Here is a 27523-nt window from a genome sequence, read left to right as displayed (position 1 = left end):
ACGTTAGGAGATTGTTTTGAAAGATCCTACCAACATATGGTAACATATGAAGCTGAATGTACTCTCATGCACGCCCTTAATTTTACAATAAATTAAGCATCCATCCTTTAAATTGTTCAGTATTTTTAAGAAAAAAGGAGGAATCAAGTTCCTTATTTTTTAAAGGAGCTTTGAGTGTTGAATAGTCTCTTCCATTCAACACTCTTCTTCTTGCTAGAAGAAATAACGATGAAAATAAAATGAATTTTATAAGAAAAACTGGTTAATAGTGTTCCAGTTTGTCAGATAAATGAAGCGGTTATAACACTAAACACACAGAATTGTCTCAAAAGATTCACTTCTACCTGTTTAGTGCATTATATGCTTATTTCTTCCCTATTATCTTATCCCATTGAAATTGTTTCAATCTCTCAAAATACCACCTGTCCCGGGGTAAACTCCCGTTTCTGATATAAATCACCTTTTGACCTTAAACCACAGAAAACAGGAAATGGTCAGTGCTGTTCCCTAAAGACTTGCTGTCATTTAATCTAAATGAGGTAGAGATACAGAATAAAATTTTAGACATTAGACACTCAATCCCAGTGTCAGTCATGCCGTCCTCGAAAGGAGGGGGGTTGTTGGTGGTGGTTGTTTGTTTTGAGGTTAGCAGCTTTTCAGTTTTCAGTTACATTTTTAATTAAGGTCTTGTTTCTCTTTTTTTTTCACCAACTAAATTTTAGCAAAGTCACAGCTGAGAAGCCCTGAAGTTTGAGTCAACTGTCACACAGAAACCTCACTTAAAGGGGGAAAAGAAAAGCACCCCCTCCGTACACCCCCAAATTGCAAGGCTAAAATTAGGAGCTTCACACCTCGTGAGTATTGAGAAGCCGTGCGGAATGGGAACTCTGAAAATAGAGCTCTCTGGAGGGATGACTAAATAGCAGCGTTTCAAACCATTTCTGCTGTTGTGCAGTCACCTTTTCCTGGTCAGACAAAAAGACAAGCAAGCCTTCCCCATCAACAGCACCGACTTCCCTCACGGAGGTGCATTTAACACACCTTCGTGGGCAGCCTGATCTAGTGGGTGGCATCGCTGCCCATGGCAGGAGGGATGGAGCTGGGTGATGTGTAAGGGCCCTTCCAACCCAAGCCATTTTATTTTATGGTTTGTGTGCACACTGTGGAGAGAGCCAAGAGGAGATGCTCTGGGCAGACTACACACACCACCACTGTGCTGCTCCCCAGCCTCAGATTTCTTGCTGAAGTCAAGAAGTTGTTTCCAAACTGTTGGGAATTTGTTAGCATGAGCAGAAGGAATGCATTTAAAGAAAGGAAGAGAGGACGTCCTATTGACGTGACTCCAGCTCCAGAGCAGAAGTGACATGTCTCCATCAGTGGGATGCAAATCATGGAAAGTAGGGAAAATCCTATCATAATGTTGATTGTATGGATGCTGTATTTTCCACCCTCTAAGAAAAATAATATATACACACACACACCCCTCAGAAAACAAAACAAAACAAAACTGAATTAAATATTTAGCTTTGATTCAGGATTAATTTGGGGTTTGCAGGGGCTGCCTATTGCACTGGCTCACAGCAGGTGTGTTTTAACAGCCCTCTGTCTCCATTAATATGGAAAACATTCCCCCCAAGACTTCAACTTTAGTGATACCATGCACCATTTTTGTCTAAATTTCAGTTCACTGGGGAGACATGCAACTTTGAAAAGAAATTATTCTCTCAAAACACATAGTATTTATAGCATATACATACAGTCCCCCAAACTGATTTATGGACTATCAAGATTTCAGGATTTAGGGCACAATCCTTGTTCACATCAGTTTCCACATCATCCTTCAGTGTGTATCGTTTTTCTACCAACCTCTGTGGACAGTGCTATGTTAGACTCCTGCTTTCACATTCACAAAGAGAATCTTTTCTCGCTTCTTTTGAAATATAAGGTCTCCAGTGCAATGAGGAGCACTCTGTTTTGTCCTGAAAACAAGGTTTGTCAAGATACAAGCAGCCAGCCTGAGACCAGGAGATGCAACAGAAGCCTCATTTGCCAGGGCACAGACAAAAGTTGGTCCCAGCTCCGTGACACACCTCGTTCTCCCTCCCTGCAGGTGAGATCCCTCTGCCCAGGGTAGCAGAGTCTCGCAAAACAGAAAGAAAAAAATATTGTGCAAGTAGTAGCAGGAGGCTTATAAAGCAATCTCTCTCCCCTCCAGACTTTGAGATTGAAGACCACTCAAATCCCCTACTCCAACTCAGCAGCCATGCTCACGTCCAATTTAAGAGCACTCAATTAAGAGGATGTAACTACACCCCAGACCTCCTCATGGCACATGTCGGCAGGATCTAATGAAACATTACAGCCGAAAGGCTCCAAAATGAGGAGTGAAGCCCCAACACACCAGGTGCTGCAGAAGGAGGATGTGTTTTGGCACACCAGCTCCCTGCTGGATGCAGGACTGACTGAACTGCTTAACATCTTCATCCCTTGGACATCTTTGTTGGTGACATGGGCAGTGGGATCAAATGCACCCTCAGCATGTTTGCTGGTGACACCAAGCTGTGGGCAGGGCTGCCATCCAGAGGGGCCTGGGCAGGCCTGAGAGCTGGGCCTGTGAAAACCTCATGAGGTTCAACAAGGCCAAGTGCAAGGTGCTGCACCTGGGCTGGGGCAATCCCAAACCCAAACCCAAGCTGGGCAGAGAATGGATTGACAGTAGCCCTGAGGAGAAGGGCCTGGGGGTGGTGGTGGACGAGAAGCTTGACACGAGCTGGCAATGTGTGCCTGCAGCCCAGAAAGCCACCCGTGTCCTGGGCTGCACCAGCAGCAGCGTGGGCAGCAGGGCAAGGGAGGGGATTGTCCCCCTCTGCTCTGCTCTCCTGAGACCCCACCTGGAGCCCTGCACCCAGCTCTGGGCCCCAGCACAAGGATGTGGAAGTATTGGAACGAGTCCAGAGGAGGCCACGAGGATGATCAAGGGACTGGAGCCCCTCTGCTGTGGGGACAGGCTGAGGGTGTTGAGTGACAGGACAAGGAGTAATGATTTTAAGCTAAAAAGGGTAGGTTTAGATTAGATATTGGGAAGAAATTCTTTACTCTGAAAGTAGAGTGAGGCCCAGGCCCAGGCTGCCCCGAGGAGCTGTGGCTGCCCCATCCCTGGCAGTGCCCAAGGCCAGGCTGGATGGGGCTGGGGGCAGGGGCTGGGATTCAATGGGCTGTGAGGTCCCTGCCAACCCAAACCAGCCTGGGATTCTGTAAAACCTACAGCCTGTGTTAGGCAAGAGGTTAAACCAGACCGTCCTAACAGTCTCCCTGTCTGACACTGATAGCAGCAACAAGATAAGATACGATGGAATAAAATCATTGAATTTAATACTCTCCTGATAGAAGTGTGGCTTTTGGACCCGCCCTGATTTCCTTTAAAGATGAAATGTGACCAGCTAGGCAGCAGCCAAGCAGGTGTCTGAGATCAACCTGCAGCTACGTGGAAAGCGCCTGAAACAGAAAATCATCTCTCACCCAGAAAACCGAAAGCAAACTGGTGCCTTAATGCCTGACCACAGACGAGCCTGCCTGAGATCGTGGAGGGGCCTCGTGCTGGCTCCTGGCACTCGAAGCCCTGGAAGCTGCAGTGCTGCTGAGAGCAGACGATGCTCACGCACCACGGTGATACATCGCTGAGCCGCTCGCTAAACCGAGGCCCCGGGGCCAACCTCTGCGATCCCCGTGGCATGGCTCCTGGTGCTCCTGGCCCTGCTTTACACCTTTATTAGTGCCTTTCGTGCTTAGTGCTGCAGCTACAGGAACAGCCCGCGCTTCAGGACAGCCCTACCGAGCCAGCAAGTGACCACAGCCACGTTTGGGCACGAGGAAATGTGCCTGCACCAATCTGAAGCCGGTCACCCACAAACGAGAAGTGTGGCACCCCACTTCTGCCCCCAAAAGGAGGAACTCCTAACACAAGCTCTCCTTCAATCTCTTCAGACAGTGAAGAGCATCTATCACTAGCATGCACGTCCCCAGAGCGAGCAGATTTCTCACTAGGCTCTGCATTTAATGCCATTTGAGCACTTCAGAAGGATGCAGCTGGCAAGAGCCTGGCCGTGCAGCCACAAAAGGGACACCCCTACCCAGTAGAGCTGCACCCATGGGATCCAGCAACTCACACACCATGCACCCACCAAGCTTTGTTTCTCCTTTCTTTCCTTTCTTTTCTTCCCAGCATCATCTGTGGCTGCTTAAAGACAAAACCCGTGTTTTTGGAGAGAAGCAGGAGCCACAGAGTTATTCTTGGCAGAGTTATTACAGCCAAAACCAGGCCGTGCAGTCAGTTTGGGTCAGTTGAAGCCGATGCTGGAGAGGCTCAGGGAAAAAACCACCAGTGTGAAGATATGACACAAAGGAGGAGCTGTGCATGAAATGTGAGATAAACGATAAGGGAATGTGATCATCTGCGTGTACTTGACAGTGATATTCACAGTGCACTACGTGGTATTAAAAGAGAGGGTGCTTCTACAGAGCCAAGTTTCCTAACGCCCAGATCTATTTGGTACAGGATGCCTTCCTTTAGGAAACAGCATGCTGCCTGCAAGGTCTAGTATCGGAGCAGCGCATCCACCACAGTGGCAGAAGTCCTGCTACGCTGGGAGAAGCATGATTTCTTTGGCACGTGGAGTACTGAGAGTGCTGCAAGGTGCTGATCTCCAAACAAGCGAAGCGGCGGCGTGCGGTGCAGCGAGCAGCCCACACGGTGCAACAGCATACGATGGGCACACGTGGCTGTAACCGGTAATCATGTTCCCCACCCTGGTGCTTTCATGCCCAGAGAACAACCAGAAGAAAAACATGGACTTTTTGGCTCTTTCAGGGGTAAATTGGCAAAGTTTTAGCTACCTGGGAGAGGAGTACGGCTTATCAGTCGTGAAACCTTTAATCAGCACCCTCTTGTAGTTCAAGGAACTGGAAGATGGCACATTTCTCTGTAACTAACCATGGGTAAGATGGACTGTTCAGGCTTACTAACCCCCTTTATATCTGTAAGAACACAGGATTTTGGCCAAGAGCTGAGCCTATACTTTAACTGCTGTTGAACTTTGCAGACATACCTAAGAGAAAACAAGCACTGGAGGATTTTGGCAAGTGAGCTGGAAAGGAGCAGGTACGGAGGGATGAGTTCAGCTACGGTTTCATTAAGCTCTCGTTGTGAAATGCAGCACGGCTCAGCACAGGACCATGGAGGACTTTTCTCAGTAATTCAAACCACTTACACCGTGGCCCATGCCTGAACTTGCTCAGATCGCTCAGCTCCGTGCGACTTCAAAGGGAGCTGCGAGGGATCTGTTTCCCACAGGAGGGGCCCCAGTCAATCATCTCACACACACCTTCTCCCCAAAAGGACGGCATTAACGTCACTCCAGACAACGAGGCAGGTGTTATTAACTCCCCTTCTCCCCTACCTGTGTTAAAAATAAATAAATAGTTCAGCAGCAAACGAGGGAACAGATGCAGCGAGACCAAAACAGGGCTCGTTAATCATATGCCTTCACACACATCACAAAAACTGGTCGTGCGTGATTCATCAATGGAAGAGGTTTGGAAAACAATTTCAGAAGGAGGGTAATCTCTCAGGCAACGTATCAACACCCAACTGAAGCATCCGCTGAACTCGACGAGCAGGTATAGTCAGTCGGCCTCGCAAGGAGCCTGGCATGCCTCTCCGAAAACCTCCCCGCCGATGGGAAGAGGCAAACGCCAAGGGTGGCTGCCTGCCTCTGAGCCTCTCCGAAATGGGAGCCGCGTAAATGTGAGTCAGATGGACCCCCGGGAAAAAAGATATCTGCAACGCTGCATCTGGCACGAACGGTAATTCCTGTACACTTAAAAGGGGATTTTTTGGTCCCCTCCCCACAACAGATCATCCCGGCTGGGAAGCCTGATCTCAAGTAGGCTGAAATCAATGGAGCTCTTTTTATTGTCTTTGGATCAGACACAAAAGACAAGTCGTTTACCCTGGAGCCCTGAACATCCTTTCTCCCATTGCTGCCCCGTCCTTTCTTCCCCGCAGGCACAATTAGTCAGCATCCTAGAAGCACAACCTTTTTTCTGAGCCATGTCAATGCTGACGTGGCTTCAAAAACAGAACACGCCAGACACTTGCAGTGAATAAAGCAAATATAAAAGCTACCTGGGGACTTAATTAGCTTAATTAAACAAGTAGCTATATCTTTTGACTTCCTACACAATTTTTACATTTAATTAACAGAGCTGCATATATAATCACTCATTTGTAGAGACAATTCCCAAGGCTCTGTTCAGTCGTGAAGCTGAGAGTCTGGAAGAGCCTGGGTTAGTCCAAAGCTGTTTTTTCACATGCCTCTAGTTACTTCTTTTCTTTTTTTCTTGTTCAAGCTCCTACCCAGTCATGCTTATGGAATGTCAGCTCTTTCTGCATTTTAATAACGCAGCACCTCCACCTGAGCATGCTTCGATTGGACGGGGCAAGTAGCAACTTTCTCAGCCCAACACGCATCGGGATTAATCAGGCCCTCTCGGGTGTTTTGAGCCTGACAGACACCTGCCTATCAAGTGAAACACCTTCAAAAAAAATCCCTAGAGCTCTCGAATAGAAAGAGGATTTTACATTTCCAGACCGGCAGCGGATTAAGGCAGGTTTCCTAAAAATGCACCGCATGCATTAGGATTGAAACCTGGGTGCCTAAAAAGCCCGGGGTGCCAAATGTCTCCTCGCTGCCGCCGAGTGCTTAGGACACTCGCTTCCACCCAGGTGCCAAGGGCACCCAGGGTTGTTTCTGTGCACTCCGGGGACCTTAAATGACACCGTTTGGTGCAAAGCAGTGCCCCTAGCCCCCATCCCAGCCAAGCTGTGAATCTGGAGCTGCCCCAAAGCCGCTCCTACCAATTTTCACTTGTGACACCAGAAACCTGGGCTCCTACATCCCGCCTGTGCCTGCAACCGTCCGAGTTTCAGTGGGAAAAAGAAACTCTCCCAGTGACTGCTACTGCCGGGTGTTGGACGCTCTGGAGGTAAACCCACAAATGGGTGGAAAGTTTGTCTCGCTCCTAACTCCTACAACCAGTTATTCCGGCTATTACTGTAATATTGTCATTCTAATGTTTTGTTCCAGGACACCTGTTTAAAATATTACTTTTGTTTTCAGTCAGGCTGCATAATTATAAGCTGAGTCCCAGCCATGAACAATCAGGGATAACTAACCACTCTTAGCTAATCCCGGACTCTTTAATCAATTTTAGCCTGGTTTCACTCGAGATTCCCCATCTCAACAGGAGACCTGCTCCGAAGAGGAAGGGCTACAAGGTGACTTATCCTTTCCCATGAAGGCTCCTGCCAAGAAAACCTGCTTGGTGGGCTACAAATAAAATATAGACAAAAAAAAAAAGGAGGTTCCAAACCTTATGAAAATTAAAAAGAAAAAAAAAAACATTTTCAGAAGCAGAAGCCAAAGCCTGCTCCTACTCGAGGTACACCATCTTATATTGCTTTTGAGAAGCCCTACTTCTAAAACAAAACAATGAAGGATTTATCGTGAATTATAGTAGTTATGATCATTAATGAATGATTTATTAATGGTTGCAGGTGGGTGCTTTTTACAATATTTGGGAAAAAGAGTGTTTGTATAAAATTAAGAGTGAGAGACAAACAATTGTTTGAAGAACCATTTGAAGAACCCTACACTCTTATAGAAGACAACAGCTACTGTCCAGAGGGATTTCAGATCTTCCTGAGTTATATGGTGGGGAGATGGAGGACTGGGGAAGGTTCAACAGTACTGAAGCTTGTCCAGGACGAAGTATTGTCCCCAACAACGCCTTCTCTGAAATTTCTGAAGGAACGGGTTTTTGTTAAGTCAAACTCAAAGCAACTTGGGGAAAATAATCAGGCAAAGTGACATGTACACAACCAAATTCTGCTACAGAGGAGGTCCCTCACCCCCAGTCACACGGGGACAGAAATTCCGAGGACGGCAGGCGGGCTGTGAAGGCGGTGCAGGAGATGACCGGACCCTAACACGAGGGCTCTGTTTGTGAGGGCCCAGCCCAAGCGTGGGACAGCCCTGCACATCTACCCACAACCGGCAGCGCAGGTGCTGAAGCTCCCACCTCGAGGCCTTTGTTCTTGAGGCAGCGGGTGTTTTGTCAGCCCTGGGAGGAAGGGGCTCTGCTTGCTGCTGCCACCTCGCTCTCGGCTGCCTCGGAAGCGGGGCGCGCAGCCCCAGCATACCGCAGCCGATGGCCGGGGCGCAGCCAGGCGAAGGCGAGCGGCTTCCTGCCCCCCGGCACGTAGCTGTGAGGGGGGAGAGCCCGAGAGCAGTGCTGCTTCCACACAGAGACAGCCGGCGAGCACCATGAGGCCAAGGCTTCCCCTTTTTGGAGAAGCTGTGGGGAGCAGAGAGGAGCGAGGAGGCCCAAAGCCTGCTTGGAGCCAGGGGGGCTCCGCTTCTACCCCTGGCAGGCCAGCGGCAGCTCGCTGGCCCTAGGGACCGTCAGCTGAGCACGATGAAGGCTTGGGAAGTGAGCAGAGGTGGGCACGGGTTGCTCTATGCCAGCCCCGAGCATCCTCATGAGCCAGCTGATCGCAGAGAAGGGCGGCAGGAAGGCAGCACCCCAGGCAGCCCCACAAGACACCCCCGGGCCTCTTTCCCCCTCAGGTTGCACGGCTGTAGCCCACATGAAACAAAAATCACACGGGCAGGACATATTTTGCCTTTCCCTATCACGCATGTGTACAAGCAGAGGCTTAGCTCTTCTGCACGAAGTAATAAACATAGATCTTGCTTGGCAATAGCAAACCAAATACCACCACATCCATCCGTCACGGGATCCTCCTCCCAACTATTACTGCCCTCTTCCTAAAGCTATTATTTTTTATTTTTTTAAAAGGTTTGAGGAAAACACAGATTAATTTCCTGAAAGAAAGATGCTGACAACAATGCAGGACCACTAACTTAAAGGGTGGCAATACAGGGCTTGATTTCAGCTGCTTGAAAACTCGGTTACAGCAAGCATGGCCATACACACACCTGGTAACTGCCGACTGTTGGCTTTACACATGCGATGGATGGAAATCTTCCTACAAACACCTACATATGCAATTGCAGGTAAAATAGGCTGAAAGTAGGGCAAGATCTCTGTTCTTGGTAGGACTTAGGCCCTTTGACAAAAAAAAGAAATCCAATTTCCACTCAATGAACACTAACAAGAAGTCAAAAAAACTCAACATCCAGTTGCTTAGCAAGGGAATCAAAACTATTGCCAATGAAATAAAAATCCTCCAACAGCCACAGAGCCACTGAGGCATCGTCTTAGCTGTTGTGCTCTGACACATTACTTGCAAGGGGACAACGTTGACAACTCGAAGTTTAGGTCTCTGAGGTCCCAGTGCAGAAGGTACTGTTTTCTATCTCTGAGTTCCGGTGAGGATCAAACATATTTTCCATCATCTTTATTAACTCGGTCTAATTTGGCAGAAAACCCAGGAAACTGTGCCAGTTTTACTGCCCACGGTAATAGAGAAATAAATCAGTGACGGGTGCCAAGCAGGCATGCTGGTGGCACTTCCCGTTTGGGAACGGTCCAAGGGCTGCAGCAACGAGCCGGGGAGCGGAGTTTCCTCAAAATACAAACACCGCTGACACAGCTCCTCACTGACAGAGTGTCCCTGGACAAGGAGGTGGCAGCTGAGTGCGAGAGTGTGAGCCCAGCGAGCCCAGGAACACGGCAGAGACTTGGGTTTTGCCTGGAGAGAACCAGAAGAGGCACCAGAAGGAAAGAGAGAGGGATAAACAAAAAGTCTGGGCTCTTGGTCTCCAGGAGAAGTCTTCCAAGGCACTGCACTCACCTGCAGTTTTAATTAACCTTATTAACAAATCCAAGCTGGCCTATGAATGATTCATTATTTTAAGCTAAGCAGCAAAGTCTGCATCATGCTCTGAGGTTCTCTGTTCAAGGCACAGTCGCTGGTCACCTCGGGACTGCCAGCCACTCGGCTACAGCACGAAAGTGCTGAGTAACTTGAGGGAAATCCACGGACTGTACAATGCAGAATGGGGCCCTCAATATCCTCTTAATGAGTCTAACCCAAGGCATGGTGGATGCCTAAAAACAGCTGCAAAACTCTGCAAAGAATCCATTTGCAGTTGTCTTCTCAGTGACTTCCTCATTTACACACTTATTTTGTTCTCCAGTGCTTAATGCTGGAAAATATTTTCTTATTCTTCACAGGTTTTATTACATCATCTCGAACTGCTGTGAAATTCTTCTCATTCAATTCTCCATTAGGTGTGTGTCACTATTTCTGGAGCATCTTCTTACTGAACACAATTCACTTTGGTGCAGTGCTGCTTCCCCATTTTTGCCCAGTAGCAGCAGCTTCAAAGGGTCCTCAAGTGCAATTAGATAAATATCTCGCTGCCTAAAGCCTGAGCGCAGGAAGCTGGGGTTTCACGATGCAGGGGTTCAAACACAAACCAAAAAAACATTGCAAAGGGCTTGATTTGCAGGTACCTGCCCCCTCCTTCCCTCAGACAGCAAGCATTTTGGAGATCTGTATTAGTGGAAGGCCTTGCAATACCCCACACTGTCAGGTTGGCAAATGTTGTGTTGGCTGAAGGCAGAGCCAACAGCTATCTGTTCTGATCATCACTCACCTTGGCTCAACTTCCAGAGCTGCTGTGAGACCACACTGGCAACAGCTAAAACCCCAAAGGTGGATGGTGGGGAATCTCTGCACCAGAAGAGGTTTTTGCCTGCTCGCTTTCACTCGAGGTAGCTTCCTACTCGGGCTGCCATTCCCCTGCTGCAGGCAGGGTGGGATAGGAAAGGAGCTGCACACATGAAATAACTCCCCACCTTTTCACCCAAAGATCTCAAAGCCCCTTGAGGTGCTGGGGGAAACCTTACACTGTTACAGACAGGGAAAGCAACGTCTGGAGACTGCAGAAGCAGAGCTAGTAACGGCGCTTGTGGTCTTCAGAAACCTAATCTCACCCTCTGCACAGCAGGCTTGCAAAACTGCAAGGAAGGCTCTGCAGTACCTATGCAAGCAACGCGTGTCTGTGATGCTGTGATTCTGTGACTTCAGAGGTCCAGACGTCAAGAAGAGCCAACTGCTCCTTTGGTGAACGAGAGGCTGCCTCTCCCCACGGCACCCGAAGCCGTCATTCTTTTCTGTGACTGCAAAGCCTCGCTCTAAGTGCATTACTGGGGAAAAAATAAGGACAACATCACAAATAAAAAAGCGCCCTGTCAGTATTGCAATGAATTAGCTTACGTGCACAATCAGGTTATCAGTAATACTTCTGACAAAATGCATGGCTTCCACCATCAGGGCTCAGCGGTGTGCCGGTCTTTAGAACAGATCCCGTGATGGATATCCCCACGCAGAGCCCTAACTGCATTACGGATCCTTAGCGAGGGGATGAATAAGAGGAAGGAGTTTCAGCAGCTTTTGAAACCTGGTATGGGCTGTGACACCGTGGAGAAGCCCAGCCTCCTATGCTCCGACCATTCTTTCCCAATTTTAAATTAATCTCAGTGACTTCTTCCCTCTTCATCTGGCAGTTTCTTTGCCCTGGAACAATGAGGAACTGAACTACCTTTTACATCCAGCCGATATTAATCCACCACACCTCCTTTTGTGTTCCACGTTGCAAGTTGATTAATAAAATGGTTTGAGAGAGAAGACATGAAAACAAGCTAACGAATATGGGTGGTGCCTTACAGGACACAATCTACTCAGGGCACAGGGAAAGGTGGAGGAGAAGGTTGAAAGCAGTTCAGACTGCACACTAACTCCTCTCCCCTTCCTTACCACAGCTCATGGGATCGTTTACCATCCTTGGTACAACACATCCCAGAACATCGTGTAAAAGCAGGAGCAATTTTTGGCCACATAACCAATTAGATGCTTCTGAAGGTACAAAGAAGGAGTGCCAAGGCATGCGTTACTCCCCCAGCATTCCTGAAGGTATGATGCTCGCTCCTGCTGTCCAGATGTTGCCGCTCGTGCCTGCGCTCTAATCCCACGACATCCAGCGCTGGGAGTCATCGGCAAGTCCTCATGGAGCACGAAGAACGCAGGTTGGGATCCAGCACGCAGCTGGCAACACCCAGGCAGGACAAGCCATTGCCAGCATCTGCTTTGTCAAGTTAGCTCGTGCCCTATTTGTATGGTGGTTTTTCTTTGTGTGTTTGTTTTTCTGTTTGTTTAGTGGCTTGGGGTTTTTTTTGGGCGTGGGTACAATAACATATTTCTGTACAAGAGCGGCTAAAAGAAGGGTGCATGGATGAGGCTCTTCGTAGTGAAGGACCAGCTCGTATATTCGTACGGAGCAAATTAGGAAAAAAAAAGTATTAAAATCCTGGAGCCAAGCACTGCAGTAAGAGACAGACTGTTCAGGACCAGGCAATTTTTAATCCCAGCAAGTCTGTGATTACAGTTTTCCTCATCTACCTCATGAGGGAGATGATCTCAGCACGCGCTTGTGACCGTACAGTCATAGCCGTGACTCCGGCAAGCGGGCTGAGACAGGAAGGAGCTGAGAAGCACCAGCCCCCAGCCTGCTGCGGGCCGCTGGGTGGGTGACGAGGTGCAGCATCATTGTGGGAAACGCTGCTCAGCTGACCCAGCCATCTGCCTCCATCCGAAGGAGGATGCACTTTTGGGTTTCGCGTGCAACTGCGAGCTGACAGGCGGCATGTCAGCAGCTAACGACAGCGCGTTGTCACGTATTTCCCCTCGTTAATATTTCTTTTTCCCTTTCCGAAGCCTGGTTGTGAGATGAGAAAGCATTTCGCAACGTGGCCAAGATGTGCCTTGGAGTAAAGGAGGTTACAGAGGGAGCGGGGAAGGGAAACCCAGAAAGGGTCCGTAGAGGAAAAAGGTCAGCAGGCGTTTTGTAGTGGTTTTGCTCGGGTGTCCATCAAAAACACACCTCGGTGCTGACCACACTCCCATCTGAAGCTCAACCATGATGTAACACAACCTGCAGAGCTGCAGACAAACATTCTCCTCTCCAACCTGAGCTTTTGGTGGGGTCACTGAGAGCCCAAGCACACGGCAAACCTGGGTAAGCCCAAAACAGGACAGGCTCTGTTACAAAGCCACCCTGTTCAGGACAATTGCTGTCATGTTCCCTCCTTAATAAATATTTAGTTTCTTTGTGAACGGAAGGCCTGATATTTTATCCATGGCACAGCCAGTGATGCATGTGCTTTACGTTACAAATACACATGCTTTTAACTCCAGCCCACTAGCTAATACTTTTAAAAGTATAAATTCCCCTCTGGAGAAAAGTACTTCCCTACCTGGGTGGCACTGTAATGTGGACCTTATGCCCCTCTTCCCACTGACAAAGAGCCCTTGCTGAGGAGGGGGCACCCTACCTTAATTCCCAAAGCAAAGTTTTATTCACTCCAGGAAAAGCCACATCAGTTTTACTTTTATCACCTTAACCAGGGAGCTTTCACCAGCTGAGGGCAGAAATCCCCCAGACAGCATTTATCTTCTTTCCAAATAAAAATCAAACAACTTGCCTTCTTTAAGGCTTACCAAGCCCTGTAATATAATGCTAAGAAGCCAGTCAAACAGTTCCTCGCCTCTGCACCAGCAGCATTGCCTGATAATGACCTTGTGGGGGAAGAAAATGAAAGAGATACGGTCCTAACAACTGCCGCACATCTAGCGAAGTGAACCATTACAGATGAAATCCCCTAAGAAAGGGGATAAACTACCTAAAGCTATCCAGCTAATGTGCATGGCATTAAAAGAGCCATAGATAAGATTACAGCAGTGAAGAGTTGGATCCTTAGTGGGGAAATCCTCAACCAGCTGAACTGGAGCTGCTGAGCAGACCTCACCGTGGCTGCACCGTGAGTTTCGGCTTCGTATGACTCCGAGGATTCCTCTTGCAGCCCTCGAGATGTCTGTGACATTACCACACGCAGTAATATCACGCACTGCAGTGGTTTGGATAGGGAGATACAAAGTCTGAACGAGTAATGACCCACTGGAAAATTCATAGCGACAGACGGGAAGATCTGGTGCCCTTCAGACACCTACGCCCGCTGCCTGTGGCTTCGGAGCAGCCACAACACTGTCTATTGTAAAGAGCACTGTTCCTGTGGAAACAGTTGCTTACTGTATTTTAAGAGATGGAATAAAAAATGCTTTAGATTTATAGATTTTGGCAACTGCCTATTTACTGAAGATATATATTAAAAAAAAAAAAAAAGTCTTGCTCTTATCGTTGATAGTCAATGAAACTATGAGGCTCAGATAGAGACTATTTATCGTTGTGTGGCTGAAATAACTGAAAGAAAGCATCGATTTCTTTGCAAGTAAGATTTCACATGCCCAGAACTATTAATACCAGGAGGCTGCTTAGCCACCCTAGGAACTGAACCACAAAACTTACGTTGGGAAAACGCCGAGGACCTTTTCTGAGGTCAAGGAGATTCTTTCTGAACCATCTCCCAGGAGTCGAGCACAGGGGCTCCAAAGGTTGTTTAAAACCAGCAAACCTCAGGAAACTTTCTCTCACCTAATTGTCACATCCAGAACAGCAATAGGCACTTACAAGATGTTACAAAAATGAGAAGTGATATTGCTTAAAAAACAATGAATACTGCATACACGTTTCTGAGGCAAATCTTTGTGGTAAGCTTATTTATATATAGAAATAAACCCACTGGCCTTGTATTAATCATGAGCAGACTTTTCTCTATGGAAAGGGAAATGACAAACTTAGAAGGACGTGTCAGACACCTTCTGAGATCACTTCCATATAAGCTAAAATGTGATGACTTGAAGGACCATTCCTTCTCTTTGCAGGAAACCACCCTGACTCTACAATTTTATTCTTGACAAAAATCAGAACAGTAATTCTAATACACACCATGCAATGATTACGAGTGGAGATTTAGTTCTAAGATTCTTCTAAAACTCCGAAGTTCTGAAGTTCTTAACCCTCAGGCTTTTACCCAGCAGAGACACAACCGGAGGGAACACAACCAGAGGGATTTCTGGTAGGCACAGCACTAAGTGAGCACTGCAACAAGTACATGCCGCGTCCTGTCTGCCTCTCACCGCGCTCATGTTTACAGGCACTTCTACCCCACTAGAGTTAACACCCTTTTTTTTCTGCACAGATGCAGCAACTGCCCACCCAAGAGAAGCTAAACGACATGGCTTTCAGCACCTGTTAAATGGCAAAAAGCAGAGCGGGTTATATATTGTGATATTGTGTATATCCAACAGCAGTAGCTAAACGCCGGGAAGAACATAGGATTGATTACGAACTGACAAATTATCAGTCAAGCTCTTCAGTAGACACGAAATAAAGGGAAATGCCATCTCAATATGAGCCTTTGATCAGGAGGAGATAACTATCCTCAGCCCCCCTTTCTTTCCAGATGTCAGCACTGCCCTGCACGGGCAGCAGAATGGACGCTGCCTTCACACGGCCCCAAAACCACACTTCTCAGCCCATTACGTCAACTCACGCCGCTTTGACTGATATTTTCTTCATCACACTGGGCTGTGAAATGGGTAGGTGAGAAGCAGAGCCACAAGCAGGAAGCTCTCCACCTCTCCTGCGGCACATGGGCTGCCCGTGTGGCACAAGGGCACAAATCTGCTGGGCATCCTCTTCCACCTGCCCTGTGCCAGCTGCCACAAAGTCACGAGCCTGCTGAAAAAGGGCTCCATCGTGGCTGAACACAAAACCCATTCCTAAACTAGATGACTTTGTAAGCATCCATCCAAATGTTTCATCCTTAGCTAACACAAGAATGTATTTTGTCTACAAGGGGCTGAAAGCCCTTCTATATTTGCATTATAGCCTGGATTTTTGATGCTTTATTCCTTTTTTGTCTTCCCTATACCACTTTTGTCTTTCAAAGGGGGAGGATAGGGCCCTGCCAGCTGTGCTGACCAGCACGGTGAACACTACGAACATGACACTGCTCCGGGCTCACTCCAGAACTATTTAGCACGAGGTTACAAAGGAAGGTGAAGCATGTTCCTTCACAGAACCAAAAAGATGGGAAAAAGCTTGCTGTTACCTTTACTGGCAAGATAGGATAAATGTTACTATAGCTTGTTAATTGAAAATGTGATCAGAATCAGTTACTATCATTAAGAACTGATGGGGTTGTTTTTATAAGGGAAGACAGAAACCCCCCTAGGCTAGGGTAAGCCACCCATTTTTGCTCTACTCCAAACCAAAACAGCTCAGCTGCTTGGACCGTAGCTACTAAACCACCACAATTACATCTCATTTCACTAAGAAGACTTCATAAAACAGCATTTTTCTTCGTGCAGGTCTGTAAGCTGCCACATCATGAATCCTCTCCAGAAACAAGAGGCTGAAACTTCTAAGAAAGGAAAGGGCTGGCAATGGCCTGACAGGCAGTGTCCTGTGAGTGACCCCTTCTCACAACCCAGTCTTGTGGGTGCGATTCTTGCGGGTGCTCAAAGCTCCTCCTTTCAACTTTTTACTGTTATAAAGCAAAGAGATAACGAAGTGCTAAGTTTAGGGCTCAATCTTGCAAAACGATGATAATCAGCAACACTCCTACAAAGCCCTGTTAGGGGACGGCTGAACACCCTACACATTTGACACCACTGTAGATTTTGCATTAAATAGCGTGTACCAGCTTTGACAAGAAATCCCACCATAGATTTGGACCACACAGGAACATTTTCCTCACATGATTACGTTTTCTTCCAGGCTTCGCAGCAAGCTGCCTTACAGAATAAATTGTCATTGAATATATTAATGTGAGATGCCTCAGTCTGCGAATGACCTAGATAATAAACTCGTTGCACAGAAGCCAATTTCTTCCTCCTTCTCAGGGCTCCACGAGCACTCTTTGTGCTCAGTAAATAATGTATAACCCAGCTATCATAAATCCTTGTTGCATGCAGGAAGGAGGAAAGAAGCATGTCCAGTTCTGCACCAGTGTAACTGGGAGAAAAGTGGGTAACTCCACTGGTGCCACTGGAAATCACTGGTGTAGACCTGGAAGGCAGGAACAGAGGAAGTCACTGGGCTCCTGTTGTGCTGAAATCCCACAAAACATGCGGATGGACTTTTTACGGTAACATTTCACAACAAATGAGAAAGACGACAACTTTCACTTCAAAATTATTAAAAACAAATACTAGAAAGAAGTGAGGTACGGAGAGCGTCACATGGAGCGTGACAGAGCTTGGGGGAAGGCCGGGAACTGGGCCCCAATGCAGGAAAGATTTCTCTCTCTCTCCTTCAGATTTAAAGCATTTAAATCTAAAGAAACTTAAATAAGAGGGACAAGATAAAAGAAAATATTTGGTGAATCACTCCCCAGATTGCAGCCCGTAGACCAACATACTTTTCCTCTTCTGGATCCTGGGCAAAAAGCCGACAGGCTGCACGGTCTTGTTTACACAGGAAAATAAATGCAGGACAAAGTAGGAATTCAAACAGGATGAGCTAGTCTTTTACCAGTTCTTCATCCACAAGACCTTCCTTATTCTGAATCAACTCAACCCAGAACTGAATACATGTAATAATTGGCACATTGACCAGTTTGGATGGAGAGAAGCACTCTGGAGATTAACGCAGGCCCAACACTACCAGGGACCAAGTTTTGCAGCTGTTCTGTCAGATAAAAGCTCTTGGGAGCACCGACATCCCATCTCATTTTTACTCTCTAGTAAAAACGTCCTTCAGACTGCAGGGCCAGCCAGCCCCAGCGAACTGACACCATCCCAAATGGTCTGACAGTGCCCGTCGCCCTCTTCTTCAGGCCTACAGCACTCAGCTATGACCGGTCCCAGGTTGAACCTCCTCTATAAATCTGAATGACTACAAGTATTTTCTACCCAAAAGCACTAAAAAGATTTGCAAACTAAGACCCTGCTGCTATACTGTAGGAGGTCGAAGACACAAAAGCAAGCGGAGATGTATGAAGAATAATTTCCAAGCAGCATCTTGCTTACATAACAGAGTAAAATAAATTTACTTGTGAGAGAAGCACAAAGTCTGGTACTAGGCCAAGATGGAGCCCACTGACAAAGAGCCACGAAGCAAACAAGAAACAAGCAAAGGAAAAAAACAGAAACCACAAAACAGGCCAGACAGAGGGCTAGAAACCAGAGGTGCTGTGGGGAGGGACGAGCTGCATTTTCAGCTCAAATCAGACCGGCTTGCAGTCAAAATCCTGCCCTTGAGGATGGCTGATACTAAACATAGGAGACAAAGGCAGAAAAAACAATGTTCGGGTAGGGAACTATCATCTCAAATCTCCTCTAAACCCCTGGACACATGCTGTCAGAATACAACTAGTAGTAAACTAGTTGTAATGGCCTGTGACAGAACAGATACACATCCTGCTTCTCACATCCTCTCCCTCACTAGCCTGTATCAGAGTGGTTACTGCTGATCTGTCAAGTGATTTTGCACTGCAAATCATCATTTTTTGACCTTTTTTTTTTTCCTTAAAGGCAGAGCAGACACGTACTACTCACTTTCCATATCATACTTTTAGATGTATGCCCTGTGTGGACATATTTGACAGAATATACCTGTAATGCAAGAAACTAAAAATAAATAAATGGTCACATAATTTCCAGTAAGGCCTGTGCCAGCAACATCCTGTTAGTTAAAAAAAATAATAAACCTCTCTCCCACATCACAAACAGAAGCTGCCCAACTTTTCCTTCCGCACCAGCACCTCGCCTCCTATCTGTTCAGTGGCAAGGGAACCTCTCCTGGAAGGAGTTTGGAGAGCTGCCACCCCACCACCGATTCAGACCCAATCACCTCACTAATGAAACTCGATACTTACGAAACTTGGCAGGTGCACACCAAGAAAAAGTTTTTATGTCGTGTCATCTACCGGTTCACACTCCCCTCCCTCTTCCCCTGCCAACATTTTTTTTGTATTGGCAAAGCTCCGGCTATAGCCGTGTGCTTTCACTCCGGTATGAGCTGCAGCAACCCGAAGGGCAGGTCTGCACCGAACAAAGGCACGCAAAAGTGATTTGTGTGCAATGTCGAGGAGGGCTGGCAGAAGAGCTGAAATCTTGTCCTCAATGTGCCTTGTGTCTGCATTGCCCTGTGCCAGAGCTCCCAGCCTTCCAGCCTGAACAACTCTTCTGCCTTCCCGCTGCCCAATGTGCGAGGAGCAAAGCAGGGAGTGGGCTGGCAGCCGGCAAAAGAGCTCCGGCAGCCTGCGGGACAGATCCCGTCATTGATTACATGCCTCTGGTCTTGTGTAACAAGGGCACACGAGGCCTCACAGGGGCAGAAAAAAGCACTTTCTCCATCACCTTGGGCCCAGCACAGATACCAAGATTTTCACATTAAATACCAGCGGTGGCAGGATGGCCGAGCAATGCCTGCTCTCATGGAGCGTCGTGCTAGCATGGCCGAACGTGGCTGGCATCCGTTCGTGGCGCTGCCCTTAAAAATAGAGCAGGATGCTTTCCTCAGCGACTGACTTCACTGGGCCATCAGAACATTTCGTGACGTCAAAGGATAAAAAAACGTCCTTGGCTTTACAGAAATCTCAGTCGTTTGTCTGGCTTACCTTAAGTGGTTTAGCAACATTAATTGGATGCTCCAGGATGCACTTTGTTTTTAGAAGTACATTTGCTATCTTTGATATAATTATACAGCAAGCCTCTCCCTCACATCCAGCCATCCCTCCTTGTTCTAGCACAACCGAGGGCATGGCTCGGGGAGGAAGAACCGCGGGGTGACCTGCACCGGGTTCGTCAGCCAGGGCTGCAGCCTGCACGCTGCACAGCAGGGCAGGGGAGGAATAAGCAATCAGACCAAAACTGCTCGCTGTCTCCAGAAGAAATGAAGTCTACAGCAGGGTTTGACGTGCATTAAGTGCAGCCTAAATGGGCTGAGATGCTGGAGGCAAGGCGTGATGCCTGATCCAGAATCCCTCGCGGAAGCTGCCAGCAACAATCCTGCTTGTCTTTCTTCCCCATGGTTACAGAAGAAGTCCCCGACTCCTCGATTGTTTTAGCAAAGCACAACAGCTACAATCGTCCTGAAACATCAAAGGAGCTTTAACAGTCTGCAAAGGAAGGGTGGGAGTCTGCCCCGGTTCAGTAAGGGATATGCTTTCGTATTGAATTACGCTGTAAACCAGTTGACTTTTTAATGGCATTTCAATAGCTCCAACTGCCCCCTTGACAATCTTTTCCGCGGGGGTTTATTGCCTATAAGCTCGAGATGGCTAGGAACCAAATCATTACTCAGAAACTACTCAAAAAACAGAAAGCCATGGACGGCCTGGATGAGACGCGTTTTAACAGCAAGACCTGTGGTAACAGCTAAAAATAAAACGCGGACAGACCGAGGCCTCCCCCCGCCGGTGCAAGCAGCAGGGGCTGCACAGAGCACGGCCGGGACTGAGAGCTTCCTGCACTGCTCGATGTGCACTTGCTGCTGCTGCTGCTGCCCCAGCCCCACTCCTCCGCCTGCACAAGCAGCCTCCTGTACAGCAGCGAGGGGATGGCCGGGGCTCCGGTCTGCAAACACCCCCAGGAGCTTTTTCTGACCCTGATGTTGCTGAAGGACACCCTGCATCCTATCACAAGCCTCCAAATTAGCAAGGGTTCAAACAGACAGCTCCAGAAAGCCTTGGGTGACTGCAGGAAAGGGAGCCACCCGCTCCACACCACGCCTGGAAGTGCCACCAAGTGCCACCAGGTGCTGAGTGTCAGCCCACGGCCCCGCACCGGCACACGCGTGGGCAGGCGAAGCCAGCACGGGCTGAAGTTTCGCTTTGAGCTCTGCCGACAGCGTATTGCATAGAGCAGGCTGGGCTCCTGCTGCAAACCTCAGCCCAGCACGCACTCAGCACAGAGCCGAGGCACTGGGGACCCTTGGGTGGGACTGGGGTGAGCTCTTGGCGTTGCAGCTCCTCGCAGCTGGGGAAGGCGAGGTGATGATGCTGGGTGCGTCCTCTCCGCACATGCTGCCAGCTCCCGGCATCCTTCCTAACCCCAGCCGTGGCAGGACCAGGCACCTGGCTGAGTAAAAGAGAGACAGCTTCCTAGCCTGCTGCATCCGTCTCAAAGCCAGGGCTCAAGCACCACCCCTGCCGGCATCCCAGTGGCTCTGATCACTGGAAATTGGGTTTTCTTGTGGTTTGGCCAAACCTTTCATGCCTCAGATATCCTCAAGAGAAAAGAAACAAAACACCACTCAAGCAAAATGCCTGAGTTCTCCAAGGATGCTCACAGTTGCCAGTCAGACCTTGTCTTGGGGAGGAGCTCATGGATGAGAGACGTAGAGAACGGGCTTGGCTCAACCTGTAATGCTGAAACAGGGCAGTAAGCACGCAGCTCTTCGCCACGCAGTCAGCTTTATTCTCTCTCATCTGCCTTCATCAGTAGAACCATTACTAGCAACACGATCCAGGATCACATAAATACTTGACATATTGCAAAAATTAGTCCTTCTTTATTTTTTGCAACTTTTTTTTTAGGCCACAAGGCTCGCTCGAGTAGCCTTGATGCACTGACCTGGTGTTTGGAGGGGTTTGTTTGTGGGCACAAAGCCCAGCTACGTGCCAAGCTGAAGAGAAGAGACAAAACTGTGGAAGCTTTCAAGAACTCTCTTAGGTTCTTGCAGCAAGTGTGTTTCCCCACTATTCCCATTCAACAATGTGACTGCATATCAGTAATAATAATTACAGAAACAACTGAAAACCTAACAAGAAATAGGGATGGACCTTAATTTACTCAAGCCTAGTTTGCAACTAATGAGCAGCCCGACTTTCATATAGGTGAGAGATCTACACACCATCTACATGGTTGTCCCATGCGTGGAGATGGGAAATCATACACCCAGAATACTACTGCTCGTCATTTCAGCCTGCTACTGACCTGTGGATGGGGAAACCATTTACTGGACAGCATCTTCTTTTTGAGCTCATTTGCCCAGCAGTCACATCACTCTCTTCAAATCTCCTCCGAAAACTCACAGTGACCATACACATCACAAAATGCTCTGTCAACAGCTATACAATATTTTTGGCTTCCTGATGCAAGTTTTGTCCACCTGTGAGCCCGGTAGTACTTGGCCCACCACGCCTTGGCTCTCTGACAAGGTCACCATGCTCGGGGGAAGAAGCTGTGTTCTCCTTTTCAATTTAATGTTCAATAACTTAGACAATCGCATACAAGCAAGGGTAAAAAACAATTCTTTCTTTGCTTAAAGAAAGGAAAAATCATAGAACAGGGTACAGATAAAAGAGTTCAGGTTAAGCAATGCACAGGAATTATTTGTTTTAATCTCTTCCTGCAAACAAACCTAGCAGTTCTCACATGAGCACATGGCAACAAACTCATCAGGAAGTTGCAATTGGCTCATTAATCTAATAGTCCATCTGTTATCTAATTTCCTTCAGTATACTGTGATAATTTGCTATTTCAAGATTGAGTCACAGAAGGTTTAATTTTAACTCCTTGTTCAAGTGCTAGGAATGACACCTCTCTACCCATGCGCTACCAGTTTTTACACTCATAATTAACTCATTCCCTGGTAACGAAGCAGCTCAGTATCTCCTGTAAATACTACCTCCCCGAGCTTAAAAATGAGTTCTGCCACTACGTACGCCTTGTAGGAATAACTCTACATATCGTAAACTTCTCCACTTCAACTGCAGCTCAGTACTCCGAATTATTTCTGGTGTCTCACTGACGTACGATTGCCTCCTATGCTGCACCCAGAGACAGCTGAAAAGGAGAAACCACCTTGCAGAGCTGCGCAGACAGAATAAAAAAGAGATGTCAGTGTATGCTAGGGCAAAATTAAAGACATGCTTTAGAAGAAACTATTCAACACCTGTTGTAAATCACAACTTCATAGCTTTCAGGTAACAACCGGCTTAATTCTGCACTGCTCTGCACCTGGCAGGGTCATGTGCACCTGTGTAAAATGCTACCATTCAGGTTTGCACAATTTCACACCCACTCATCCCCAGGAAAATGCCTGCCAGAAAGAGCATGGTACCGGCGAGCTCGCCGCCGGTTTCAGCTACATCAAAGCATGCTGAAGGCAGGATGGCATTTATTTGACAGGATTAATAAAAACTACTGCTACTCCGCTGCTTGACAAGTAAATCTAAAAAATGGGAAACAGAGGGCAGGATGCTGAAGTTAATAAGCTTTTAAAAGATTTGATTTGTGTAAAGTTTGTCAAATGTGTTTTACAACTAATATGAAAATTAAAAAATATGTGGCGATTCGTCTACCAGGAAGATTTCGGGAAACAAACAAAAGGGTTAGAAGAGAGAGGTAGTTTTTAAAGAGTCTCCAGAACACGGATTTTAAAGCAAACTGTGAGCACGATACCCTGTCCAGTACCCAGCAGGATGACTCAGGTACACAAGCATCACTGATGAGACGATTCATGTCCGTGCACTTACTCATCTACATAAATGTTTGGGGCGATAATTGCAGCGATGTACCTGCAAGTCACCTGGGAAGCACCAGTGCTTACACACCGAATGCTCCTGCTCGCTTCTCACCGACACTTCCTACAACATTTGTCACCAGACCTTGCGAGAACTGTACCTAAGCACTTTTCCCCCCTCTGCAGAGGACAACCCAGGTTTATCAACAGAACAGCAAGAGCCTGAGAGCTCACACCGAACCTTTCAGGCACTAAGGGAGTGTTCCAGGTAATCTCAAGGCTGTTTTCCTGCGCTCCTCCCTCTCTGGAGGAGCACTCGGGGAGCCGGGGCTGCCCCAGCCCATTTGGCTGCATCACACCAGGTGCATTTGGAGTTTACCAACATACCGTTGTCCTTGTATCTTCTCTGAGGAGCATACATAAACGTTCTATTTCAAACCAAAACAAAAAGCCATCCTTTCTTCCCCCCGCCCCAGATCTCCTTTACCAGACACTCAAACTTCTTCCCAGCTCTGCTCTCCCTTCAGTTCTCTCTCGGGATGCCTGAACATCGTGGGTGCTCTATCCCCGAGGATATTCTTTATGACTGTTTCTCAATCATTTTGTATTAAAGGACTACATAACTTTAGGGAAAAAAAAATCTGACTGCTATTGCAGTGATTTTTTATGTACAGCCTCTGAGGATTTTACGTATAAACTCTGAGGATTCACTGATTTTCCCCTCACGTCATTCCTTTCTTTCCCTGCCTGCATTAGCCTACGTGCTTTTGTTTTTGGGGTTGGAAAAAGGGCAGCATGAGGGATTTCAGAGCGGAGATGTTGCAAATCATCTATAAAACCCTTGCGGTGTCTTTTATCATGCCAGTAGTTCGTGGACCTTGTGTTAGTACACAGCAGCACTTCCTATCCCTCAGACTGCACAAAACCCAGTCACAGCCTTGCCGGATTTATCAAGAAATATTAAATTATCAGGGCAAGATCTTGTTCCCATGTCACCACGCGACTCTGCCTGCACGCTATGCGAGATGCTAACGGAGCAAGTCAAAAGGGAAGGCAGGAGAAAGGGACAGAAGACAAACACTTGCTCACCCTCCCCACTAAATCCACCCCGGTTGTTGTTTTGGGACACTAAGTGAAGGGACAGAAGCAACTCTCCATCTCTGTCTAGGTGCCCTATAAAACGTCAGCTTACATCAGTCGAGTTATCAAACTCGCTGCCTTCCCATCCCATTGCAGCCCTCAGCTCCCGGATCCAGAAGCTCACAGAACGTGTGCCTGTCCAGCAGGGAGGAGAAACTCCTCCCTCGCCACCCAGCATCACAAACACCTCAGCAGGCCCCATACTGCACCCGTCTTAAAAATCAGCATCCGCGGGATGTGTGAAAGGAAAGAAACAGTGGGCCCCTGGACGTGTATGCGTACACACGGGAGGTAATATTACTATAGATATTTCGGTAATGTAAATAAGGCCAAAACCCCACAGTAGGGCAGTCCAAACCCCACAAGCAGGCCAGCCCCTGCACAAGCAGGACACCAGCCTTCTGCGAAGCTAAGGTCACTCTCAACAGCAAATAGGAATCACTCCCAACAAATCAAGCAAGCAAAAATATCCTCAAATCCGTGACCCTATGTGCTGAGCACACTCCCTTGCCCTGTCCCACACAGGTCTGTTCCATATTTAAAACTGTTTTAGCACCAGTCACAGGAGCAGCTTCTCCCCGGCAGCACAACGAGCCTGGCAAGCTGGGTATGCACCCACGGAGCTCCCCCTGATGAACTTGGCACCTAAGAATGCTGAAGGAGGAAAAAAAAAAAAGCCCCAATATAGGTCTGTTCAGTGCTCCTGCAGCTGGTATTTCCCCGTAGTCACCCTGGAGATGGAGCATCACACCCCAGTCACCGGCACTGGCTGTGAACAGAAAGCACCGGCGTTCTCTCCAGCGATACCATCTAGATACCTATCGGTTCTCTACGCTGTCAGCTCTCTTTCCTCCACGTCTGATTTTATTGTGGTGGTTACCTGACCACAGGTGCTGAACTTCCTGGTCTCTAAGTTAATACCTGCACGAGCCTTGGAAATTCTGTGTTCTGCGCCTTCTCTGCCGGGAAGAATGTATTTATTTTTTAACTTAATACTTACGAGCAAACTAGTTTGGATCGATACATCCACTTCCTCCTGAGCTACAGCACTGGAAGCAAAGGCACAGCTGTGCTACTCCTTTCACTAAGGGCTAAGACATAAAAGAGGTTCTCTGGGCCGGATGTCAGTGACTTGGAAATAACCTAGAATTAACTCTAAGTGAAACCGTGCTCAGCCAGCGCAGGGGTGTACATAATATATGTGAGGCTCGTCCTGCCATTCTGCTCGAAAGACCAAGAAATCTGCATGCACACATCAATTGTGCAAGGATGTGTAGCTCTCAGGAGAAACGCGTCCCTCCCTGGGTATGCACGTTTCCAAGTAGGTCCCTGCATGCAAAGCAAAAGAGGGAAGGCACAAAACCCTGCGAGTCTGCAGGTGCACTTCGCTGGGTACGTCTCACAAACCTCCTCTCTGCCAGGCTACAGCGAGGAGAGACCTCACACCCCTCAGCCACGAAGTCTCAGCCTTACAGGTGTGACAGCTGGGACTTTGCTTTCGGGGTCCCAAAACATGTCACCTGAAACAACACCAGCCACTTACCCCCATCGGTCCGGCCACAAACCTAACACACAGGGACACGGACGTCCCCTCACAAGGGTACCCCCGAGACAAGACAACCCCGCGCTGCCTGCATCTGCAGCACAGGCAAGCAAGGGCAAGCCTGAGCTCTGCAAGCACCCCTGGAGCGCCTTCATTCATTCGGAGGAGCCCAGCTCCGGCCTCTCACCAACTCACCCAGCCCTCGAAGCTGTCGCTGGGGCCCGCCGAGCGCAGGAGGTCTTGGAAGTGCAAGGTGCAGTTGGCCACGAAGTCATCGTAGCCGATGGGGGTGTCGTGGAAGACGGAGAGCTCGAGCTGGTGGCCGTCGGTGACGGTGGCCGAGAACTCCTCGTTGTAGGTGGGCTTGTTGGTCTTCTGCTTGGTGCTGGTCTGCCCGACTCGCACCTGGTCCACGCTGACGGTCACGTAGGGGTCCAGCAGCTGGTAGCCCTTGCGGAACAGCGAGTGGCGGAGGGACCAGCGGGTGGGCTGCAAGCCCACCGCCTCCCCGATGCGCACCTTCAGGTACCCGTTGAACTTCATGGCTCCGGACATGGCCGGGAGGAGAAGGGGACCCCCGGGAGAAAGAAGGGGACCCCCAGGAGGAGAAGGGGACCCCCGTGCCGAGCCCAGCCGAGCCGTGCCCGCAGCCAGCCCCCGCCGCTCCTCCTCAGGGGGCCGGGCGGCGGCGGCGCAGCCTCCCCGGGGCCATGCCGGGGCCCCGGAACCGCCGCCCCCGCTCCTCGCCCGAGCTTCCCCGCCCGGCCCGGGGCTTCTCGGAGCGAGGAGAGGGAGGGAAAAGGGAAGGGAAGGGAAAACGGCTCGGCACGGCTCGGCTCCGGGGACACCTGGATCGTGGGACGGAGCCGGGCGGGGAGGAGCCGCCAGCCCCGGGAGGGCGGGCCCGGGCACGGGCTGGGAGCGGCGGCGCGGGCGGGACGGGCCCTGGGGTCGGGGGCTGAGGGGGAGAAAGGAGGAGGCGAGGGAGGCTGGGAGAGCTGGAGGATCCCTGCTTCTGCCTCGGGTTTTAACGAGGGAAGCGGCTGAAGGGAGCCTCCAGACTCCTCGCCGCGAAGTTTTGCTGTCCGCTGGGGTTAGCTGAGCGTGATTCAGGCGGCTGGCACGCAGGGGTTGCTGCGGGTTGGTGCCTGCGCTCAGTAAAACCAGCAGCCAAGTGCTGGTAATGACGCTCCAAACTTCGCAGGAGACGTGGTGTGAAGCGGGTAAAGGGGCAGAGAAATCCTGCCATGCCCGTGGTGCTTCATCCACTAACACCTCAGCCAGCTCCGCAGCAGAGGCCATGGTCACCCAAAGGTCCCTCAGGGGACGAGGACACGCAGCCACCCAGCCCTGCTGGCAGCTGGGCCCTCACTAG

General features: G+C 48.8%; 1 protein-coding gene across 1 annotated transcript in view; it reads right to left on the bottom strand.

Moving 5' to 3' along the window:
- Positions 1–26703, bottom strand: part of PRKCH (protein kinase C eta) — a 112556-nt gene extending 85853 nt beyond the window's left edge. The window contains exon 1 of the mRNA XM_032188539.1: positions 26344–26703. Within this exon, the coding sequence (XP_032044430.1) occupies positions 26344–26703 (360 nt within the window). The remainder of the gene's footprint in view (positions 1–26343) is intronic.
- Between the last annotated feature and the right edge of the window lie 820 nt (positions 26704–27523).

Source organism: Aythya fuligula, chromosome 5 (genome assembly GCF_009819795.1).
Source record: "Aythya fuligula isolate bAytFul2 chromosome 5, bAytFul2.pri, whole genome shotgun sequence".
Lineage (NCBI taxonomy): Eukaryota > Metazoa > Chordata > Aves > Anseriformes > Anatidae > Aythya > Aythya fuligula.
This window is presented reverse-complemented; position numbering and strand designations above follow the sequence as displayed.